The 22070-nt window shown below is 49.8% G+C and overlaps 1 protein-coding gene across 2 annotated transcripts in view; it reads right to left on the bottom strand.

Annotated features, from left to right (window-relative positions):
• SMARCB1 (SWI/SNF related, matrix associated, actin dependent regulator of chromatin, subfamily b, member 1) overlaps positions 1–22070 on the bottom strand; it is a 46039-nt gene that overhangs the window by 4821 nt on the left and 19148 nt on the right. For both annotated transcript variants that reach the window (XM_030815966.1, XM_030815965.1), the window contains exons 6-7: positions 12856–13022; positions 4598–4788 (exon numbers count right to left, since the gene is read on the bottom strand). In XM_030815966.1, the coding sequence (XP_030671826.1) occupies positions 4598–4788; positions 12856–13022 (358 nt within the window). The remainder of the gene's footprint in view (positions 1–4597; positions 4789–12855; positions 13023–22070) is intronic.

Below are 22070 nucleotides of genomic sequence, written 5' to 3'. Positions count from 1 at the left end.
GAATCATATCACAATAAAGCTGTTAAAAAAACAAAACCTGACATCAGGCCAGGGGCTGGCGGGCAGAGCTTCGGAAGGAAACTCTGAGGCTCACACTCAACCAGCCCAACGTGTCCCTGACGTCCCCCAGCCTAATTCCTGATGCTGTGCCATCAGAGGGACACTGCCTCTCTGTCCCTCACGCAGGCCCAGCTACCAAGCTCCCTGACCCTTAGTCTCTCTTCATCCCCACCCTGTATGTGTAGGACTGCTGGTGTGCACAGCCCCCTGGGGCAGACACCGTGCCTGATCCACAGGGCCTACCTTCCTTCTCAAGCACCTGTCTGTCCCTGGCCTCCTCTCAGTCCTTCCTGCTGCAGTCCCCCATCAGCACCTGCCCTGGCCATCCTCACCCCAGGTTCTATGCTCCCCACTGCCCTTCCTCATGCCCACAGCCTCCGGTGCTTTCTGTGGCCATGGCACACTGATGGCCATGCACATGAATCTGTCTCCTCTGCCAGACAGGGCACTGTCTCCTCCGGTCCCTGGCCAAGAACACAGGGCTGGCCCAGGGGAGGTGCCAGTAACTTTGCAGGATCAGCTCTCCTCAGAGGCTCTGCCTAGCTCAGCCTCCTTCCCCTTAAGCCCTCTCTCCCTCCTTTCGCTGGCCCTTCATCCCACTCCACTGGCTCTAGGACGTCTGTGTCACTCTGGTCCCAGTCTGTCCTCTAGGAGCCTAGGGCTTCTGACCAGTTTGTCACATGCCCCTGTTTCCCCTTCATGCTTGTCACCTGTCTGTCCCACTGCCAAAGGGAGCAGGCTGTTCTCTGCCCTGGTTCCCCTGAGGTGTGGGCATAGTGGCCTTGCGCACACGTCCTGTGGTCAGCAGCTTGCACCACTGTACCATGGATCCAATCAATGTCTCCATTGCTGAGGAGGGTATGGAAGCCAGGCACTGAGCTCTGGCTGTGAGAGATGGAGGGACTGGCTCTTGGGGAATCAGCGAGTGCTTCCATTATGGAGTGACCTAGGCCCAGAGCTGAAAACCTTTTTTTTTTTTTTTTTTTTTTGAGATGGAGTCTAGCTCTGTCACCCAGGCTGGAGCACAATGGCGCAATCTCAGCTCACTGCAATCTCCGCCTCGCAGGTTCAAGCAATTCTCCTGCCTCAGCCTCCCAAGTAGCTGGGATTACAGGTACCCACCACCACACCTGGCTAATTTTTCTACTTCTAGTAGAGATGGGGCTTTGCCATGTTGACCTGTCTCTAACTCCTGACCTCAGGTGATCTGCCCACCTCGGCCTCCCAAAGTGCTGGGATTATAGGCGTGAGCCACCATGCCTAGCCTGAAAACCCTTCTTAAGAAGTCATGTGCTGGCCGGGCACGGTGGCTCACGCTTGTAATCTCAGCACTTTGGGAGGCCGAGGCGGGCGGATCACGAGGTCAGGAGATCGAGACCACGGTGAAACCCCGTCTCTACTAAAAAAAATACAAAAAATTAGCCGGGCGTGGTGGCGGGCGCCTGTAGTCCCAGCTACTCGGAAAGGCTGAGGCAGGAGAATGGCATGAACCTGGGAGGCGGAGCTTGCAGTGAGCCGAGATTGTGCCATGCACTCCAGCCTGGGTGACAGAGCTAGACTCCGTCTCAAAAAAAAAAAAAAAAAACATGTGGCTGAGAGCGGTGGCTCACGCCTGTAATCCCAGCACTTTGGGAGGCCGAGACGGGTGGATCACAAGGTCAGTAGATCCAGACCATCCTGGCTAATACGGTGAAACCCCATCTCTACTAAAAATACAAAAATTAGCTGGGCGTGGTGGTGGGCGCCTGTAGTCCCATCTACTCAGGAGGCTGAGGCAGGAGAATGGCGTGAACCCGGGAGGCAGAGCTTGCAGTGAGCTGAGATCACACCACTGCACTCCAGCCTGGGCGACAGAGCAAGACCCCATCTCAAAAAAAAAAAAAAAAAAAAAAAAAAAAAAAAAAGGAAGTCATGTGACACAGCAGTTGCCAAGCTTTCTGTGTGGCAGACCAGGCCAGGACTCCTGGTCTAGCTCTCTGTGGGCTGACTGGCCCCTGGACCTGGGGACTCAGCAGCCCAGCCTCCTTTCCCCAGGCAGGGCCAGGCAGGACTGACACTGATCTCCCTGGGGACAGAGTTAAATGAAGTCCCTCCTAAGATCCCATGGGGTGGGGTGGTGCAGTGGGGGGAACTCGGGTTGGAGTCAGGGATGACAGCCAACCCTAAGGCCCTGTCCTGTCCTTGCGGCTGTCTTCCAGTGTGGGGACTGGGAAGACACACGCAGCCCTCCTGATACGAAAAGCCCACTCAGGACACTTCCCAGGTCCCCAGGCAGGCCGCCTCTCCATCTGGCTGCTGTGATAGGGATGTGTGCTCACCTTGGTCCCAGCGGGATGGCCTTGCCTTTAACCCCAAAGATTTGAAACCTGCACATTCAGCATAAGAGACAGCAGGGGGCAGGGGGTCTGTGATGCCCCAGGCCCCACAACTGGAATGCATTAAGTGGCCGATGAGATAAAGAAGGGGTCCGCCTCTGCCTCTAAGTCCTGACCTGCCACCACCAGGGACTCCCCAGGGGGTCTGCTCTGGAGCCACTCTGCAAACTGCAGAGGGCCCGGAACTTGGCAAGGAATTTAGGCTCAGGTCACCTTCGGGTCAGAGCAGGAGGGATGGTGCCATGGTGGCTGAAAGAAAGGATGCTGCAAGGACCTGTCAAGAGGCCCTGGGGACTTCAGTTCCTGACCCTGGACTGTGGGCACTGACAGCGGTTGCAGGACTAGGTGAAGGTCAACACCGTAGGGGCTGGATGCTGGGGGCAGCCAGTCTACCACCTGCACCTGCGAGCCCAGAATGAAGGTTCTGACTGGATCAGCCTCTGGGGTAGGAGGTGCTCAGTGTTGATGTGCACAACATCACTGCCTCCCGGGGCCTCAGAGTCAACGCTGGTGGAGGGAGGCCACCCTTGACTGGCTCTCCGGCCACAGGGCTTGGCTCCGTGCAGGGTGAATGCACGCTACAGCTGCACTCCCAGGCAACACCCCGAGGGAACAGGGAGGCATCAGACACCAGCCCCCCAGCCTCCTCTCTGGGCTGCCCTGTCTGTGAAGCAGAACCATGTGACTGGCAGGGCTGCTGGGGGGCAGGTCACAGGATCTCAGCACCACGGCGCTCAGGCAGGGACTCAGCTGTTTCCCAGGCCCAGAGCCCTCCAGCCCCGTGGGTGGCTCTCATTCCTTCTTCCTTGCTCAGATTTACGGGAAGTCGTAGAAAGCTATCTCTTGGGATGTCTGGGAAAACAAGTTAGACACAAACCTAACGAGCTCCATTAATTGTCATGGCTTTGCAAAACAGACCTTCCTATTTGCTCCTCATGGAGCATTTTAAGCTGTCATCCCTGAGTGATGACTGCAGATGTGGATGATGATAGTCTGATGAGCAGACTAAATCCGAACATCCTGTTTTGATGTAGGGATGCTTGCTGCACCCCCACCCCATCCCAACACAGAGGACAGGGTTAGGAACCACGGGGCTTCCCAGTCCTAGAGTCCTGCTGACCCGGGAGGGCTCAACCTATTTTTTTTTTTTTTTTTTTTGGAGACAGGGTCTCGCCCTGTCACCCAGGCTAGAGTGCAGTGGCATGATCTTGGCTCACTGCAGCCTCGACCTCTTGAGCTCAGGCGATCCTCCCACCTCAGCTTCCTGAGTAGCTGAAACTACAGGCGTGTACCAACATGCCCGGCTCATGTTTTCTATTTTTTTGTATAGATGGGGTCTCACCATGTTTTTCCCAGGCTGGTCTTGAACTACTGGGTTCTGGTGATCCACCTCAGCTCCCCGAAGTGCTAGGACTGCAGGTGTAAGCCACCGCACTGGGCCTTGACCTCGCTTTTAACTCTGAGTCCTACCTCCTGCCAGGAACAGGAGGGCCTCTCCCGGGTCCATCCTCATCCCTACCACAGAGGACACTGGACTGGAATATTCTGTTCACACCTCCACCATCTCAGCTGGCCCAAATGCTGCAGGCAGGGATCAAGGTGACCTGTCTCTGTCTTCCAGGGCAGCCAGGATGGGGTCCAGCCCAGCATGGTACTCATCAAATGCTCTCTGACTGACCAAAGGCAGAGATACTACAGTAAGAAGGAGCTGCTAGGGACCCCTGACTCTCAAAAGCTGGGCGGGCCTTTGTGTTTAAGACAGAATTCAAGTTCAACAGATGAAGAACCCTGGGCAGGGGTCACCCTGACCAAAATAACAGTCTGGGCAAGAGCAGAGACAGAGGGTGTGGGGCAGGACGACTGAATGGTGGACGGCGGGGGCAGGCCCAGGGCTCCGTGGAGGCAAGGACTTGAGGTTCACCCTGACAGAGCTCCAAGTCTTTGCCAGCTATTGCGTTAGGTGCTTTTAACCCTACCTGGCACAGCAGAGCCCTGGTGAGATACACAGGGCAGGAGGAGGACAGAGCAAACACACAGACCCCAGCCAGATCATGCTGCAAAGCTTGAGAAAGCCTCTAAGGTATCACCACTCACACAGAGAAGTCTTTTTCTCAAAACAGTTTTGCAGGGAGATGAGGGAGGAGACTCGTGCGCGATCCTACCTGAAGGCGTAGGTCTTCTGATGCCAGCTCAGCTGTCCCCGGATGCTGTATGCGATGGTGGTGACAAACTCCCCGCCCAACCCCAGCTCCGAGCACAGCTTCAGGGCAAACTTCTCCGGCGAGTTCTCCTTCTCCGACATGTCCCACTCAAACTGGTCCACCAGGGAAATGTTTCCCACATGGATGTTCAGCTGAGGCGACAACCAAAGGACACAAGTTAGAGCTTTTGCGGCCCAGGGAGGCTGCAAGGAGCAGGGCCTGAGTCCCACCTCAGTCCCACCTTACCTTCATCCCATCCCCCCGTGCCCTGTGCTGGCGGGGACCTTCCTTTCTGCCCTTCACTCCTGCTGCCATCGGTCTTACGTGACTACTCCAGCCAGGCAGGGCTCAGCTAAGGCATCCCTAAGCCCTGTCTTAAGCCAATGTCTATGCCCTTTACAGAGCTTACCCCTCTCGGAAAACCCTGCCTAGCGTGTTCACAGATGCACCCCACTCTGGGCCAACACGGTGAGGGGACAGAGAAGCCTGCGAGGAGCACAGTGCTGGGCCATCTCCTCCCACACTCCCCAGAGGACTCCCTGCAGCACGTGACTCACAGCCAGAGGGCCCAGGCCCCGGGTGTGCTGTCAGGGGTTTTTCACCAGTGGACACCTGGAAGGCCAGCACCCAGCTGGAGAGAACACAGACTGTACCCCAGGAGCTCCCACCTACGCCCGCCCCCCTGGGGAGGCACCATTTTGACTTCTCACCCCTTGAGTAGGTGTGGCTGTTCTGAATAGGATGGACACTTCGGGGTCCAGGTTCATTCACTCTGCGTCATGCTTACAAGACTCCTCCCACTACAGTGTGGGGCTGGGGTCATCCCTCATTGCTGTCCAGTGCTCCATGGGGCAAGCAGGCCACGGTGCACCTGCCCATTCATCGTTGGCCCTTATCTTTTAAGTCAAGGATCAGGGTGGGCAGCTGCAGGGAGAACTCACCACTGCCTCGGAGCCCAGCCCTTCCGGGGACTTCTGCCTCCTTTTAGAGATGAGGGCACCCCAATCCCCGATCATGTTCATAAAGCCCTGTGCCTCTGAGTCCTGCACACCACCACCCACTTGCTAGAATGGTCTTCCACTCACCTGGCAGGACCAGCCTCTTCTCAGCATCCTGGTCTAAGCTAAAGTGCCAGCTCCTGAGAGCTCCCCTTCCCATCAGCCCCTTTCCACACCCTTCTCTCCATTTTCTCCCCCTGTGGAGACACGATGTCACTGTGTCACTCAGGCTGGAGTGCAATGGCATGATCATGACTCACTCCAGCCTTGACCTCCTGGGCTCAAGAGACCCTTCCGCCTCAGCCGCCTGAGTAGCTGGGACTACGGACATGCACTACCATGTCTGGCTAATATTTTGTAGAGACAAGGTCTCTACAAGGCCCAGGCAATGTACCAAGTGTTTTGGGCAGAGAAGAGACCCTGTGGTTGAGCCTTCTGTTCCCCGCAGGCTTCCCTGCTGCCTCTCCGTGTCGGCCCAGGCTGGCCTCAAAAGATCCTCCCCCGACAGTCTCCTGAGTAGCTGGGACTATACGTGCGGGCCACCATGCTGGCACCTCCCCTGTTTTCTTCACAGCACTTAGGACTGTCTGAAACAATCTGAATCATTTGCCTCCAGGAATCCTAGCACAGGCAGAGTGTATTTGTTCTGGGAATGAAGGAATCCTCACACAGAGGGAGGAAGCCGAGGGCACAGCTGCAGCATCCTGTACACGGCATGCAGCCAGGCAATGGGGGCTGCAGTCGGGCCCCCATGTCCTTTGCTATCTCCACAACGCCCACGCCTAATGATGAATGGAATCGGAGGTGCTGGCCCTTCCCAACTGGAATCTAATGCCAAGCAAACTATGTGGGTGCTGGGTCCAAAAAGAACGTGCAGCAGCAGACAGCCCATGGACCCAACAGGACCCCATAGGACCACGGGCACATGGCTCCCACCCAGCAGGCCCTCCCTGCCCTGGGCTCATGGATGGAGTTGCCTGTCCCCTGCCATTCAGTCACTAACACATTCATTTATGCCAGAGTCTAGACTGTGTGTCTACCAAGGAGAGGCACAAGAGAGACAAACATTCAAAAGGCTGCTCTGAGAAAGGTGAGGCGGTGCACGTCTGTAGTCTCAGTTACTTGGGAGGCTGAGGTGGGAAGATCACTGGAGCTCAGGTGTTTGAGTCCAGCCTGGGCAACACAGCGAGACTCTGTGTCCAAAAAAAAAAAAAAAAAAAAAAAGAAGCCATGCTGGTGGGGGCACTGACAGACACTAAGTAGGTTAAGTGAGCATGTGGTGTGCCAGACAGCACGGGAGTGCCAGGGAGAAAAGGGAGGGAGGGGGAGAAAGTCCGGGCTGGCCTCAGAAGTCAGGAGGCCAGGAAGGCTTCTAGGAAGGTGGCCTTTAGGAAGAAGTGAACGTGCCCAGGGAGCAGGAATGTGGCTTCCGGTGGGGGAGAACAGTCCCAGGTGGGGGACACAGTGATGTGAAGGCCTGAGGAGCCAAGGTCTGGCACCCGGATTGGCCCAGTGAGGGGAAAAGGGAGGAGATGAGGGTGGCGAGGGACTGCAGCAGAGAGCAGTTAGGGCCCTGAGGCCTTTGGAAGGGCTTGGCTTCCACAGAGGGATGTGGGAAGCTTCTGCGGTATTTTGGGCAGACAAGAGACACGGGCTGAGCTGCCATGCTGAGACCTCCGCTGGAAGGTGGGGAGGGAGGAAGGGAGCCATCTGGCAGTGGCCTTGGTGGGGTAGTGAGGAGCGCTGGACTCCAGGTGGACTCATAAAACTCTTAAGACAGGGCCAGGCCCCTGTCCACCTCCTCAGCCCTGACTCACATCTCACCCCATGCACTCTCCAGACGGGGCCTGGACAGTGCCACAGGGTCTGATGGCTCAAATTTCAGCAGCACCATGTCCCCAGCTTCCTCCCCTGCCCCTCAACCCCTGCTGGAACTGGGCAAAGTCAGCCTGGGCCAGGTGCCCTGGCAAGGGCAGCCAGGCCTGGACTTTCGTCCTAGCATTGCCAAGAGTATCTGGAAGATGCTGCTCCAACCTAAGGCACTCTTTCTGAGGAGAGAGATGGTCCTCACGTGCCATGGCTCCAAAGATTCTTGTTTTCCTTCAGTCATGTTCCAGGATCAAGACAAAGAAGGATGTCCTTACAGAAACACCCAGCTCTGGCCAGGCACAGTGGTTCATGTCTGTAATCCCAGCAGTTTGAGAGGCCAAGGTGGAAGGGTTGCTTGAGCCCAAGAGTTCGAGACCAGCCTGGGCAACATAGTGAGACTCCATTTTCTCTTTTTTTTTTTTTTTTTGAGACAGAGTCAGTGGGATGGTAACAGCCTGTCGCCCAGGCTGGAGTGCAGTGGTGCAATCTGGGCTCACTGCAACCTCCACCTCCCGGGTTCAAGCAATTCTCATGCCTCAGCCTCCAGAGTAGCTGGGATTACAGGCGCATGCCACCACGCCCAGGTAATTTTTTACATTTTTAGTAGAGACAGGGTTTCATCATGTTGCCCAGGCTGGTCTTGAACTCCTGAGCTCATGCAATCTGCCCACCTCAGCTCTCCAAAGTCTTAGGATTACAGGCATGAGCCACGGTGCCCGGCCGAGACTCCATTTCCTACAGAAAATTTAAAAATTAGCCAGGCATGGTGGTACATGCTTATAGTTCCAACTATTCAGGAGGCCAAGATGGGAGGATAACTTGAGCCCAGGAGGTCAAGGCTGCGGTGAACCATGAAAAAAAAGGAAGAAAGAAAAAAGAAATACCCAGCTCTTCTGAGTCCGAATTATAGATAGGAAACCCTGGGTGTGACCTTCTATTCCTCATGGGCAAGACAGGACACTGCTCCCAGGGTCACAGTGCCCAGGAGGCCTCTGGCCTGAAAAATGCAGTCTGTCCCACATAACGCAGGCTTCCCTGGGCCAGCTGTGTCCATCCTGTGACATCTGGTCTGACCCAAAGGGCAGAGCAGGACACCTGGCTGGGGACAGTCTCTCAACCTGCCAGCTGCCACCATCCCCCAGGTGGGAATCACAGGTAAGTCAGAGGGTCACTGGGGAAGCCTCTTCTGGTGGGGCAGGGGACAGCCCCAGGAGGATTACAGCTGCTGGGCAACTTCCTGTATGGCTCCTCCACAGGCCCATCAAGATAATAACAACGAAAATGGGCTCAATTCTGAGAAAAATGTAAGGGAAGCTGCCAGTCAGGCTTCATGAGGACCCTGTGTGTGGCCAATCCCAGTCATTTGGAACCATGTGGCTGGGTGGGTTAGCCCACATGTTTACAAGACAAAGAGGAGCACAGAGTGGAGCCCTCAGGGCTGCCCTCCAGAGCCAGCAGACCGTATGCAGGACACAGGGCAGGTGCTTGCTGCCACTCCCATCCCCACCCCACTTCTCTCCTACCATTGTCCCTTCTTTTCCTCCTAGCTGGCCATAATGTGAAACTGAAACAGGTTATGGGAAACAAATTTGTATTCCTCTCAAAAAGGTATTAACAAGTACAGAGACTGAATCAATAACAAAACCTTCCTGACAAAGAAAAGCCTTAGACCTGATGGCTTCATTGGTGAATTCTACCAAACGCTGATTGACTGACTGAGTCAGAATCTCACTGTCGGCCAGGCTGGACTGCAGTGGCACTATCTCGGCTCACTGCAACCTCCGCCTCCCAGGCTCAAGCAATTCTCTTGCCTCAGCCTCCTGAGTAGCTGGGATTACAGGCGTGTACCACCACACCCGGCTAATTTTTGTATTTTTAGTACAGACGAGGTTTCACCATGTTGGTCAGGTGGTCTCTAACTCCCAATCTCAGGTGATCTGCCTGCCTTGGTCTCCCAAAGTGCTGGGATTACAGGCGTGAGCCACTGAACCTGGCCATCTACCAAACATTTAAATAGGAGCTAACACCAATCCTTCTCAAACTATTCTTTAACTCATTGCCCTGATACCTAAGTCAGACAAAAAATACTACAAGAAAGGAAAACTACAGACCAACACCCCTTATGAATGTTGATGCAAAAATCCTCAAAAAAATACTGGCAAACTGGCTGGGCACAGTGGCTCACGCCTATAATCCTTTGGGAGGCCAAGGCAGGCGGATCACCTGTGGTCGGGAGCTCGAGACCAGCCTGGTCAATATAAGACCCTGTCTCTACTAAAAATACAAAATTTAGCTGGGCGTGGTAGCATGCGCCTGTAGTCCCAGCTCCTCCTCGAGAGACTGAAGCAAGAAAATCGCTTGAATGGAAGTTGCAGCGAGCCAAGATCATGCCACTGCACTCCAGCCTGGGTAACAGAGTGAGACTGTCTAAAAAAAAGAAAAGAAAAACTAACAGTGTCAGTGAGAATGTGGAGAAATTGGAACCCTTGTGCATTGCTGGTAGGAATATAAAAAGCTGCAGCCACTGAGAAAGGCAGTATAGTGGTTCCTCAAAAAACTAAACATGGAATTACCGTACGATCCAGGAATTCCATTTCTAGGTATACACCCAAAAGAAATGAAAGCAGGGGCCAGACACAGGGGCTCACACCTATAATCCCAGCATTTTAGAAGGCTAAGGCAGGTGGATCATTTGAGTTTGGGAGGCCGACGTGGAGTTTGAGACCAAGCTGGCCAACATGGTGAAACCCCGTCTCTATTAAAAATCCAAAAAAATTAGCTGGGCATGGTGGTGGGCGCCAGTAATCCCAGCTACTCAGGAAGCTGAAGCAGGAGATCGCCTGAACCTGGGAGACAGGAGTGCCATGAGCCAAGATTGTGCCACTGCACTCCAGCCTGAGCGACAGAGTGAGACTCCATCTAAATGAATGAATGAATTAATTAATTAATAAATGAAAACAGGGACACCAACAGATATCTGCACACCCAGGTTCATAGCAGCATTATTCACAATAGCCAAAATGTGGAAGCAACCCAAGTGTCTGTCCATTTAGGGATGAACAAATAAAAATGTAATAGATCCATACAACAGAATATTATTTAGCCTTAATAAGAAAGGAGGCTGGGCACAGTGGCTCACGCCTGTAATCCCAGCACTTTGGGAGGCTGAGGTGGGCAGATGGCTTGAGCCCAGGAGTTTGAGACCAGCCTGAGCAACATGGCGAAACCCCATCTCTACAAAAAAATACAAAAAATTAGTCGGGTGTGGCGAGTGTGCCGGTAGTCCTAGCTTCCCAGCTACTCAGGAGGCTGCACTGGGAGGATCACTTGAGCCCAGGAAGCAGAGGTTGCAGTGAGCCGTAACTGTGCCATGCACTCCAGCCTGGGCAACAGAGTAAGACTCTGTCTAAAAATAAATACATTTTAAAAAGGGAAGGAAATTCTGACATGGTATAACATAAATGAACCTTGAAGACATTCTGCTAAGTGAAATAAACCAGTCACAAAAGGACAAATACTGCATGATTCCCTTATGGAATGTAAATGAGACACCTCAAGTAGTCAAATTCATAGAGACAGAAAGCAGAATGGTGCTTGCCAGGGGCTGGGGGAGGGGGAATGGGGAGTTAGTGTTTGATGGATAGTTTCAGTTTTACATGATAGAATTCTGGAGATGGGTGGTGGTGATAATTACACAGCCATGGATGTGAATATACTGCCACTGAATTTACACTTAAGTGGTTAAAATGGTAAATTTTATGTTATGAATGTTACCACAATTTTAAAATATTAATCAAGAAAATAAAGTATTGGCCAGGCACGGTGTATTGCAGGCTTATGCCTGTAATCCCAGCACTCTGGGAGGCTGAGGCAGGCAGATCACGAGGTCAGGAGATCAAGACCATTCTGGCTAACACAGTGAAACCCAGTCTCTGCTAAAAAAAAAAAAAATACAAAAAATTAGCCAGGCGTGGTGGCAAGCGCCTGTAGTCCCAGCTACTTGGGAGGCTGAGGTAGGAGAATGGTGTGAACCCAGGAGGCGGAGCTTGCAGTGAGCCAAGATGGCACCACTGCACTCCAGCCTGGGCGACAGAGTGAGACTGCATCTCACACATACACACACACACACACACACACACACAGAAAGAAAGAAAACAAAGTATTTAGGCCAGGTGCGGTGGCTCATGCCTGTAATCCCAGCACTTTGGGAGGCTGAGGTGGGTGGATCACCTGAGGTCAGGAGTTTGAGACCAGACTGACAAATATGGTGAAACCCTGTCTCTACTAAAAATACGAAAATTAGCCTGGCATAGTGACGGGCATCTGTAATCCTAGCTACTCGGGAGGCTGAGACAGGAGAATTGCTTAAACCCAGGAGGTGGAGGTTGCAGTGAGTCGAGATCGTGCCACTGCACTCCAGCCTGGGCGACACAGTGAGACTCTTAACTAACTAAATAAGATATTTAGTTATTCGCTACTTAGGGGACCACAGAGGAAGTTGCTGGTGATTCCCCCACATTATTTTCCAAAATCTTTGTAAAGTGCCACGGAGAACCACAGTGGGAAGAAATGGGCCCAGGCTCCATCTGGCGCACAGGGCAGAGGCGTCCCTCGGTCACAGGAGGCGTCCCTCCCAAGGCTCCTCCACCCCAAAGACTATTTTCAGGAACCCTTTGTAACATGGCTCTTATTTTTGTACATCAATGTTTTCCTAAAATGGAAGCCAAAGGCACAGCATCAGATCTAACCAAACCACTGACCTTTTTAGGGTCATCACATGTGCCAATTTCATCTACTTCTCATATCTTCCTATTTTCAAAGCTCCCCTCACCCTCAAGGCATAGTCTGGCAGTGGCAGCTCAGCACAGCAAGGATTATGCTATAGGCTCTGCAGGGTGCAGGCCTGCGCCCAATCGCCAGCCCCACCATTTCTCAACTGGCCAGTTTGCAACTTCTGCAGGTGATCTCAGCTCTCCACGTGCCCACCTCTTCACCTGTAATATGGCCGCTAAGGCAGCGTCTTATTGGGTTACTAGGCCACCCTGGAGCGCTCAGCCTGGCCCAGCCAATCAGCTGCCTTCACCTCCTCTAGACCTCCGGGCTTTGCTCATAGCCTGGCAGTGCCTCAGAGGCACCCCCGAATGTGTGCAGAATGTAACACTTTACTATGAGAACTCAGCCTATGCCCTTCCTGGGGGATTGCAAGGAGCAAAGCCAGGTGCTATGACTTTCCAGATGACATGGAACCCAAAGACGGGCTTCTGCTGAGGCCTTGGTGTGCCCTCAGTGCTCCATGATGACACCCACCCTGAGGGCCAGGAAGGCTCCAGTGCTGGGTGAGAAGTCACCCACCTTGATGATGACGCGCTGGTCTGACTGGTCCTCCAGGATGCTGTCCGTGGGGTAGGACTCGATCTGCTGTCTGATGGCGGAGGCGATGGCTGGCACAAACGTCAGCGGGTTCAAATCTAGATCGTCACAGAGGATTTCTGAAAACATCTCAGGCGTCATCAACTTCTCTGAAATCAGGAGAGGGAAGGGATGCCAACAGATTGCACCGTGCTTGGGCATGGACCGGCCTCCCTCACCCCTTCCTCTTTGAAGCCAAACATCTCCGGATGCAGGAGATGACAATCAGGACACTGAGGGTGGCCTTCCTGGAAACTGGGAGTGGAAGGAGGAAGCACATGACTAGCAGGCCCCCAGCCCTCATCCTGTACAGACCTCCTGCTCCATGCCCTGGGGGTGGTCATGGCCATAAACACTACCCCCATTCCACTCATAACTGGGTGGGCGCATGAGATTATCCCAACTAATGAGATGATCCAGGCGAGGCCAGCAAAGGCACATCGAAGCTTGCGTGCCATCTCTTTACTCCCCTCTGTGCTGAACTGGTGGCAGACGTGATGGCACAGAGGCTGGCCCAATACCAGGCCTCATGTGAGCAAAACACACTGTGCCAAGCCACAGCGATTTCCAGGCCTGTGACTGCAGTAGCAGCAGCAGGGCCTCAACAAGGTCACAAGCGTGGAGGTCCCTACAGATCCCAGATCCTGGAAAAGTAATTGTACCAGATGGGAGCTCACAGGGACCATCTGTGGCCAGCCAGACCTCAGCAAGGTCCTCTCAGTCAACATTCTCTCCCTACTCTGCCCAGACCTTACTGATAAGACGCCTTGCAAGGATAAGCTGAAAAAGCCAAGAAAAATTCCCTCAGAGCAGACAGCAGGATTCCATCATCAAGAAGCAGGTCTGCCTAACAGATCATAGCCCCACTATTTCCTCCCTGCCCTAAAGACACGCTGGGGACCAGCATCCTAACAGCCCGCAGGGCAGCAACAGCAGGAACCTCAGGTGCATGGGGTAAACACCCAGTGAATACACTGCCCAGAGCATTTTAAAATAAAACTTTTTAAGTAATTGTAGATTCACGTGCAGATGCAAGAAACAACACAGAGAAATTCCATGCACACTGCGCCCAGTTTCCTCCAAAAAAGTCAAGATACAGGACTGTATCTGTGTCCAGTGATTCATCCAGGTTGTCACTTCCTTTTACTGCCAAGTGACATTCTGTGGTACAAAGGGGCCTCACTTTAACTATTCACTCACTGAAGGCTATCTAGATCATTTCCAGTTTCCTGCTATTATAAATAAAGCTGCTATGAACATCCATGTGTAGGCTATTGTGTAAACATGTCTTCATTTATCCAGGATAAATGCTCAGGTACACTGGTTGCATGTTTAGTTTTTTTTTTTTTTGAGATGGGAGTCTCACTCTGTCGCCCAGGCTGTAGTGCAGTGGCACTATCTCGGCTCACTGCAAGCTCCGCCTCCCGGGTTCACGTCATTCTCCTGCCTCAGCCTCCCGAGTAGCTGGGACTACAGGCGCCCACCACCACGCCCAGCTAATTTTTTGTATTTTTAGTAGAGACGGGGTTTCACCGTGTTAGCCAGGATGGTCTCCATCTCCTGACCTCATGATCCGCCCGCCTCAGCCTCCCAAAGTGCTGGGATTACAGGTGTGAGCCACCGTGCCTGGCCGCATGTTTAGTTTTTAACAGAAACTGCAAAACTGTTTTCCAGGGCAGTTTTCCAGCCACTTTACATTCCCATCAGCAGCTTATGAGTGACCCAGTTCCTCCACATCCTCGCCAGCATCTGATGCTGTCACCACTTTTTAAAGATGTGGAATAACAGTGTAATTTTAATCTGCATTTCCCTAAGGCTAACAATGTGGAAAAGCTTTTCAATGTTTATTTGCCACCTGTATAACTTCTTTAGTGAAGTTTCTCTTCGTGTCTTTTGCCCTTTTCCTTTTTTTTTTTTTTGAGACGGAGTTTTGCTCTTGTTGCCCAGGCTGGAGTGCAACGGCGTGATCTTGGCTCACAGCAACCAGCCTCCTGGGTTCAAGCAATTCTCCTGCCTCGGCCTCCCAAGTAGCTGGAATTACAGGCATGCGCCACCATGCTCGGCTAATTTTGTATTTTTAGTAGAGATGAGGTTTCTCCATGTTGGTCAAGCTGGTCTCAAACTCCTGACCTCAGGTGATCTGCCTGCCTCAGCCTCCCAAAGTGTTGGGATTACAGGCGTGAGCCACTGTGCCTGGCCTTTCTTGTTGTTGTTGCTTTTTTGGGACAGAGTTTCACTTTTGTTGCCCAGGCTGGAGTGCAACAGCACGATCTCGGCTCACAGCAACCTACGCCTCCCAGGTTCAAGCGATTCTCCTGCCTCAGCCGCCGGAGTAGCTGAGGTTACAGGCATGCGCCACCACACCCAGCTAATTGTGTATTTTTAGTAGAGACGGGGTTTCTCCATGTTGGTCAGGCTGGTCTCCAACTCGTGATCTCAGGTGATCCGCCCACCTCAGCCTCCCAAAGTGCTAGGATTACAGACGTAAGCCACTGCACCAGCCTATTTGCCTATGATTGTCTAATTGCTCCAGTGCCATTTTGTTGAATGAGCTGTCTTTCCTCCATTGAATCACATTTGCATCTTTGTAAAAATCAGGAGGGCACGTTTGTGTGGGTCTGTTTCTGGATTCTCAATTCTGTTCCATCACGGTATGTCACTCCACCAATACCACACAACCTAGATTATCGTAGCTATATAGTAAGCCTTGAGATTGGGTAGAATGATTACTCCCACTTTACTGTTTTTCAAAATTGCTGGCCGGGTGCGGTGGCTCACACCTGTAATCCCAGCACTTTGGGAGGCTGAGACAGGCAGACTGCCTGAGCTCAGGAGTTCGAGACCAACCTGGCCAACATGGTGAAACCCTGTCTCTACTAAAAATACAGAAATTAGCTGGGCATGATGGCAGGCACCTGTAATTCCACCTACTCAGGAGGCTGAGGCAGGAGAAACGCTTGAAACCAGAAGGTGGAGGTTACAGTGAGCAGAGATCATGCCACTGCACTCCAGCCTGGGCAAAAGAAAAAACTCCATCTCAAAAAATAATAATAATAATAAATAAATTGCTTTAGCTATTTTAGTTTCTTTGCCTTTCCATATAAATCTTAGAACAATCTCGTCTATATCTACAAAATAATTCTTGCTAGGATTTTCAATGAAATTGCATTAAATCTGTATATCAATTTGGGGAAAACTGACATCATCTTGAGTCTTTTAATCCGTGAATATGATATGTCTACTTATTTAGGTCTTCTTTAATTACTTTCGTCAGTGTTTTATAGTTTTTGGTATATAAGTCCTGTACATGTTTTGTTAGATTTATACCTAAGTATTCCTTTTTTTATTGAGTGATGATAAATGGTAATGTATTTTTAATTTGTGTCTAGGTACTCATTAATGGTATATAGGAATAAAATGGATTTCTGTATGTTACCTTGTATCCCTTGTATCTTGTGATCTTGGGGAACTCAGTTATTAGTTCTCCAAGTTTTCTGTAGATCTCTTGGGATTTTCTACATGGACAATCATGTCATCTGCAAATAGGATTTTATTTCTTCCTTTCCAATCTACACGTCTTTTATTTCCTTTTCTCGGCTTACTGGATTAGCCAGAACTTCCAACAATATGTTGAATAAGAATAGTGACAGCAGACATATTTGGCTTGTTCCTGGTCTCTGGCAGAAAGCATGCAACCTTTCACTATTAAATGTTAGCAACAGGAGGCCAGGCTCTGTGGCTCATGCCTGTAATCCCAGCACTTTGGGAGGCCGAGGCGGGTGGACCACATGGTCAGGAGATCGAGACATTCCTGGCTAACACTGTGAAACCCCGTCTCTACTAAAAATACAAAAAGTTAGCTGGGCGTGGTGGCAGGGCACCTGTAGTCCCAGCTACCAGGGAGGCTGAGGCAGGAGAATGGCGTGAATCCAGGAGGCGGAGCTTGCAGTGAGCTGAGATCATGCCACTGCACTCCAGCCTAGGCGACAGAGCAATACTCCGTCTAAAAAAAAAAAAAAAAAAAAAAAAAAAATAGCAACAGGACTTTCTGTACTAAATAGACGCTCTTTATTAAATGGAGGAAGTTTCTTGCTATTATTTTTCTGAGCATTTTTATCATCAGGTGTTGAGTTCTACAAAATGCTTTTTCTGTTATCAACTGATCTGATCCTGTGATTTTTCTTCATTAGTGTGTTAATATGGTGGATTACATTGACTGAGTTTCAAATATTGACCCAGCCTTCCATCCCTGCAATAAATCCCACTTGGTCACAGTATATAATTATTTCTATATATTGCCGAACTCTATTTCCCAATATTTTGCTAAGGATTTTGCATCTTTAGTCATAAAGGATATTGGTCTGTATTTTTCTTTTTTTGGTACTGTCTTTAGGTTTGGTATCTAGGTAATACGAGCTTTATAAAATTGATTAGGAAGTGCGTTCTCCTCTTCCATTTTCTGGAAGAGATTGTTTAGAATTGGTGTTAATGCATTTGTCAACATTTGATTGATAGAATTCTCCAGTGAAATCACATGGGCCCAGAGATTTTTTGGGGGGGGAGAATTGTTTTCCTTTTTAAAAATAGTTTTATATTAAAATTTAATTAGAGATTGGATCCAGCTATGTAGCCTAGGCTGGTCTTAAACTCCTGGCCTCAAGTAATCCTCCTACCTCAGCCTCCCAAAGAGCTGGGATTACAGGTAAGAGCCACCGTGCCTGGCCATTTTTTGGGGTTTTTAAATTACAAATTCTGTTTCCTTAATAGTTATAGGGCAACTCAAATTATCTATTTGATATTGGATGAGTTGTGGTACTTTGTGTTTTGTAAGAAATTAATCCATTTTGTGTAAGTTGTCAAACTTATAGATATAGAATTGTTTGCAGTATTCCTTTTGAATCTGCAGGGTCTGTGGTGACATCCCATTACATTCCTGATATTGATAATTTACGTTCTTTTTGTCAGCCTTGCTAGAGATTGCCAGTTTTATTAATTTTTCAAAGAACCAGCTAGGTTTCATTAATTTTCTCTATTGTTTGATTTCTGTTTTCAATGTAATTGATTTCTGCTCTTCAAATCTCCTTCTTTCCTTCTGCTTCCTTTGGTTTCGTTTCTCTTGGTTCTTGAGATTAGAGCTTAGATTATCGACTTGAGGAAAGCTTTTCCTGTTTTCTAATGTACGCACTGGTGCTACAGATAATCTGCATTGCACTGTTTAGCTTTATCCCACAAATTTTGATATGCTGCATTTTCATTTAGGTCTGTGCATGTTTTTAAATTTTCCTACAGACTTCCTCTTTGAACCACAGATTATTTAGAAGTCTGTTATTTAGTTTACAAGTATTTGAGTTAATTATGGTTGGAGAACACAGTCTAAATGGTTTCAATTCTTTTAAATTTGTTGAAACTTGTTTTATGATCCATTATACGGATTATATGGTATATGTTGCACAGGCACTTGAAAGAATGTGCATTCGGCTGTGCTGGAGTGTTCTATAAATGCTAATCAGATTCTGTTGGTCGATAGTGCTTTTGATCTTACATCATTTTGCTGATTTTCCGTCCAGTTCCATCAGTTGCTGAGAGAGGAATGCTGAGGTCTCTGATGATTGTGAATTTGTTTATTTCTCCTTTCGGTTCTATCCGATACTGTTTCACATATTTTCCAGCTCTGTCGTTTGCTGCACACATATTTAGGACTGCTATGTCTTCTTGGTGAACTTATCTTTTTATCATTATTTAATGTCCTTCTCTGTCTCTGGTCATTTTCTTTGAAGTCTGCCTTAGTGATACTAACATTGTCATTCCAGCTTTCCTTTGATTAATGTTTTACCTTTATCCATCTTTTTTTTTTTTTTTTTTTTTTTTTGAGACAGAGTCTCGCTCTGTCGCCCAGGCTGGAGTGCAATGGTGTGATCTTAGCTCAACACAATTTCCACTTCCTGGGTTCAAGCAATTCTCCCTGCCTCAGCTTCCCATTCTCAAGTAGCTGGGATTACAGGCGCCCGCCACCACACCCAGCTAATTTTTGTATTTTTAGTAGAGACAGGGTTTTGCCATGTTAGCCAGGCTGGTCTTGAACTCCTGACCTCAGGTGATCCACCTGCCTCAGCCTCCCAAAATGCAGGGATTACAGGCATGAGCCACCGTGCCCAGGCTTAAATCTTTCTACATACATTTAGAACCATATCAGATACTGTTACAATTTTTGCTTCAACTGTCAAAACATAATTTGTTAAACCCAAGAGGAGAGGAAAGTCTATTTTATTTATCTACATTTTTGTTTATCATGCTTTCTTTTCTTCCTTCCTGATGTCCCAACGTTTCTTCTTTAATCATTTCCTTTTTTTTTTTTTTTTTTTTTTTTTTTTGAGACAGAGTCTTGCTGTGTTGCCCAGGCTGGAGTGCAGTGGCGTGATCTCGGCTCACTGCAACCTCCGCCTCCCAGGTTCAAGTCACTCTTCTACCTCAGCATCCCGAGTAGCTGGGACCACAGGCGTGTGCCACCACGCCCAGCTAATTTTTGTATTTTTAGTAGAGACTGGGTTTCACCATATTGGTCAGGCTGGTCTCAAACTCCTGACCTTGTGATCCGCCTGCCTCGGCCTCCCAAAGTGCTGGGATTACAGGTGGGGAGCTACTACGCCGGCAATCATTTCCTTTCTTTTAGCCACTCTTTTAGGGAAGGTCTGCAGGGGATAGTTTTTTTTTTTTTTGAGTTGGAGTCTCACTCTGTCGCCCAGGCTGGAGTGCAATGGCGTGATCTCCGTTCACTGTAACCTCTGCCTCCCGGGTTCCAGTGATTCTCCTGCCTCAGCCTCCAGAGTAGCTGGGATTATAGGCATGCGCCTCCACGTCCAGATAATTGTTTTTGTATTTTTAGTAGAGACGGGGTTTCACCATGTTGGTCAGGCTGGTCTCCAACTCCTGACCTCGTGATCTGCCCGCCTCGGCCTCCCAAAGTGCTGGGATTACAGGCGTGAGCCACCGCGCCCAGCACTTAGTTTTCTTTCATCTAAGAATGTCTTGACTAAGAATGTCCAATATCATTCATTCCTGAACAATATTGTCACTGGGTACAGGATTCTAGATTAACAGTTCTTTTCTTTCAGTACTTGAAAAATATCATGCCACTTCCTCTAGACTCCAGTTTCTCATGAGAAATCTACCATCATTTGGCCGGGTGCAGTGGCTCACGCCTGTAATCCCAACACTTTGGGAGGCCAAGGCGGGCGGATCACAAGGTCAGGAGATCGAGAACATCCTGGCTAACACAGTGAAACCCTGTCTCTACTAAAAATGCAAAAAATTAGCCAGGCATGGCGGTGGGCACCTGTAGTCCCAGCTGCTTGGCAGGCTGAGGCAGGAGAATGTCGTGAACCCGGGAGGCGGGGCGTGCAGTGAGCCGAGATCAAGGCACTGCACTCCAGAGTGGGCGACAGAGCAGGACTCCGTCTCAAAAAAAAAAAAAAAAAAAAAAAAAAAATACAAAAATACAAAAAATTAGCCGGGCATGGTGGTAGGCACCTGTAGTCCCAGCTACTCGGGAGACTGAGGCAGGAGAATGGCGTGAACCCAGGAGGCGGAGCTTGCCGTGCGCCGAGATCATGCCCACTGCACTCCAGCCTGAGCGACAGAATGAGACTGTCTCAAAAAAAATACAAAAAAAAAATACAAAAATTAGCCAGGCACAGTGGTGGGCGCCTGTAGTCACAGCTACTCGGGAGACTGAGGCAGGAGAATGGTGTGAACCCAGGAGGCGGAGCTTGCAGTGAGCCGAGATCGCACCACTGCACTCCAGCCTGGGCGACAGAGCAAGACTCCATATCAAAAAAAAAAAAAAAAAAGAAATCTATTGTCTTTTCCCTATAAGTAAGTTTTCCTTTTTCTCTGATTGCTCTCAAGATTTTTTTCTTTGTGTTGAGTTTCCAGAAGTTTAATTATGATGTGTCTTTGCATGGATTGCTTTGGGTTAATCATGTTGGGCTTCACTTGGCTTCCTGAATCTATCATTTGGTTGTTTTTTTTTTAACTTTAAAAAAAATGTTTTTGAGACAGGGTCTCACCTGTTGCCCAGGCTGGAGTGCAGTGGCTCAATCACAGCTCACTGAAGCCTCAACCTCCCGGGCTCAAGCGATCCTCCCATCTCAGCCTCCCAAGTAGCTGAGATCACAGACACACGCTACCACATCTGGTGAATTTTTGTAGAAATGGGGTTTCACCATGTCACCCAGGCTGGTCTTGAGCTCCCGGGGTAAAGTGATCTGTCCACCTCAGCCTCAGGCGTGAGCAACTGTGCTCAGCCTCATTTAATTTTTTAGAGCCCAAAACAAGCATGTGGATATAAATCTCTAAAAACTTGCCTTCTGTAGCCAAGTGTAACACTCAGGGCCCTAATCACTCCTTTGCCTGTGTGCCAAGACAGATTCCAAACCTCTTCCTGAGGGGATTCCCTTGTTCCCCTTCTGGGTGAAGATGGCGTCTATGTCCGCATGTGTTCTGGTTAGGCAACTCATCTTTTCTGGAGGATTTTAATACTTCCCTCCCTCAGCAGGCTGTTAAGGCAGGTGACACCATACACCACCAGTGATTCAGAGAAGCACTACTTCAAGTCCTTTTCAGAGAAAATAACCTCAAACTCATCACAACACCTACCAGAAACCTGAGAAAAATCCTGATTCTTTTTTTTTTTTTTTTTTGAGACAGAGTCTTACTCTGTCGCCCAGGTTGAAGTGCAATGCCACAATCTCACCTAACTGCAACCTCTGCCTCCTGGGTTCAAGTGATTCTTGTGCCTCAGCCTCCCAGGTTGCTGGGACCACAGGTGTGTGCCACCACACCCAACTAATTTTTGTATTTTTAGTAGAGATGGGGTTTCGCCATGAGGGCCAGGCTGGTCTCAAACTCCTGGCCTCAAGTGATCCTCCCACCTCACCCTCCCAAAGTGCTGGGATTACAGGCGTGAGCCACCATGCCTGGCCAATCCTGCTTCTGAAGGTGGCCTGAACGTACACTTCATTCATGCTACTCAAGTAATGCTACTTCACATATTTAATCCCTCTGTGATAGACTCTCATGCCCACCTTTAAGATGTATGAAATTTCAAAGCAAATCAATAACAATTTTGGCATGGCCTTCTAACCACCAATTAAGAATCA

The sequence above is a fragment of the Nomascus leucogenys genome, chromosome 7b (assembly GCF_006542625.1).
Source record: "Nomascus leucogenys isolate Asia chromosome 7b, Asia_NLE_v1, whole genome shotgun sequence".
In the NCBI taxonomy this organism is placed as follows: domain Eukaryota; kingdom Metazoa; phylum Chordata; class Mammalia; order Primates; family Hylobatidae; genus Nomascus; species Nomascus leucogenys.
The sequence above is the reverse complement of the archived record's forward strand: the minus strand, read 5'-3'. Positions and strand labels throughout refer to the sequence as shown.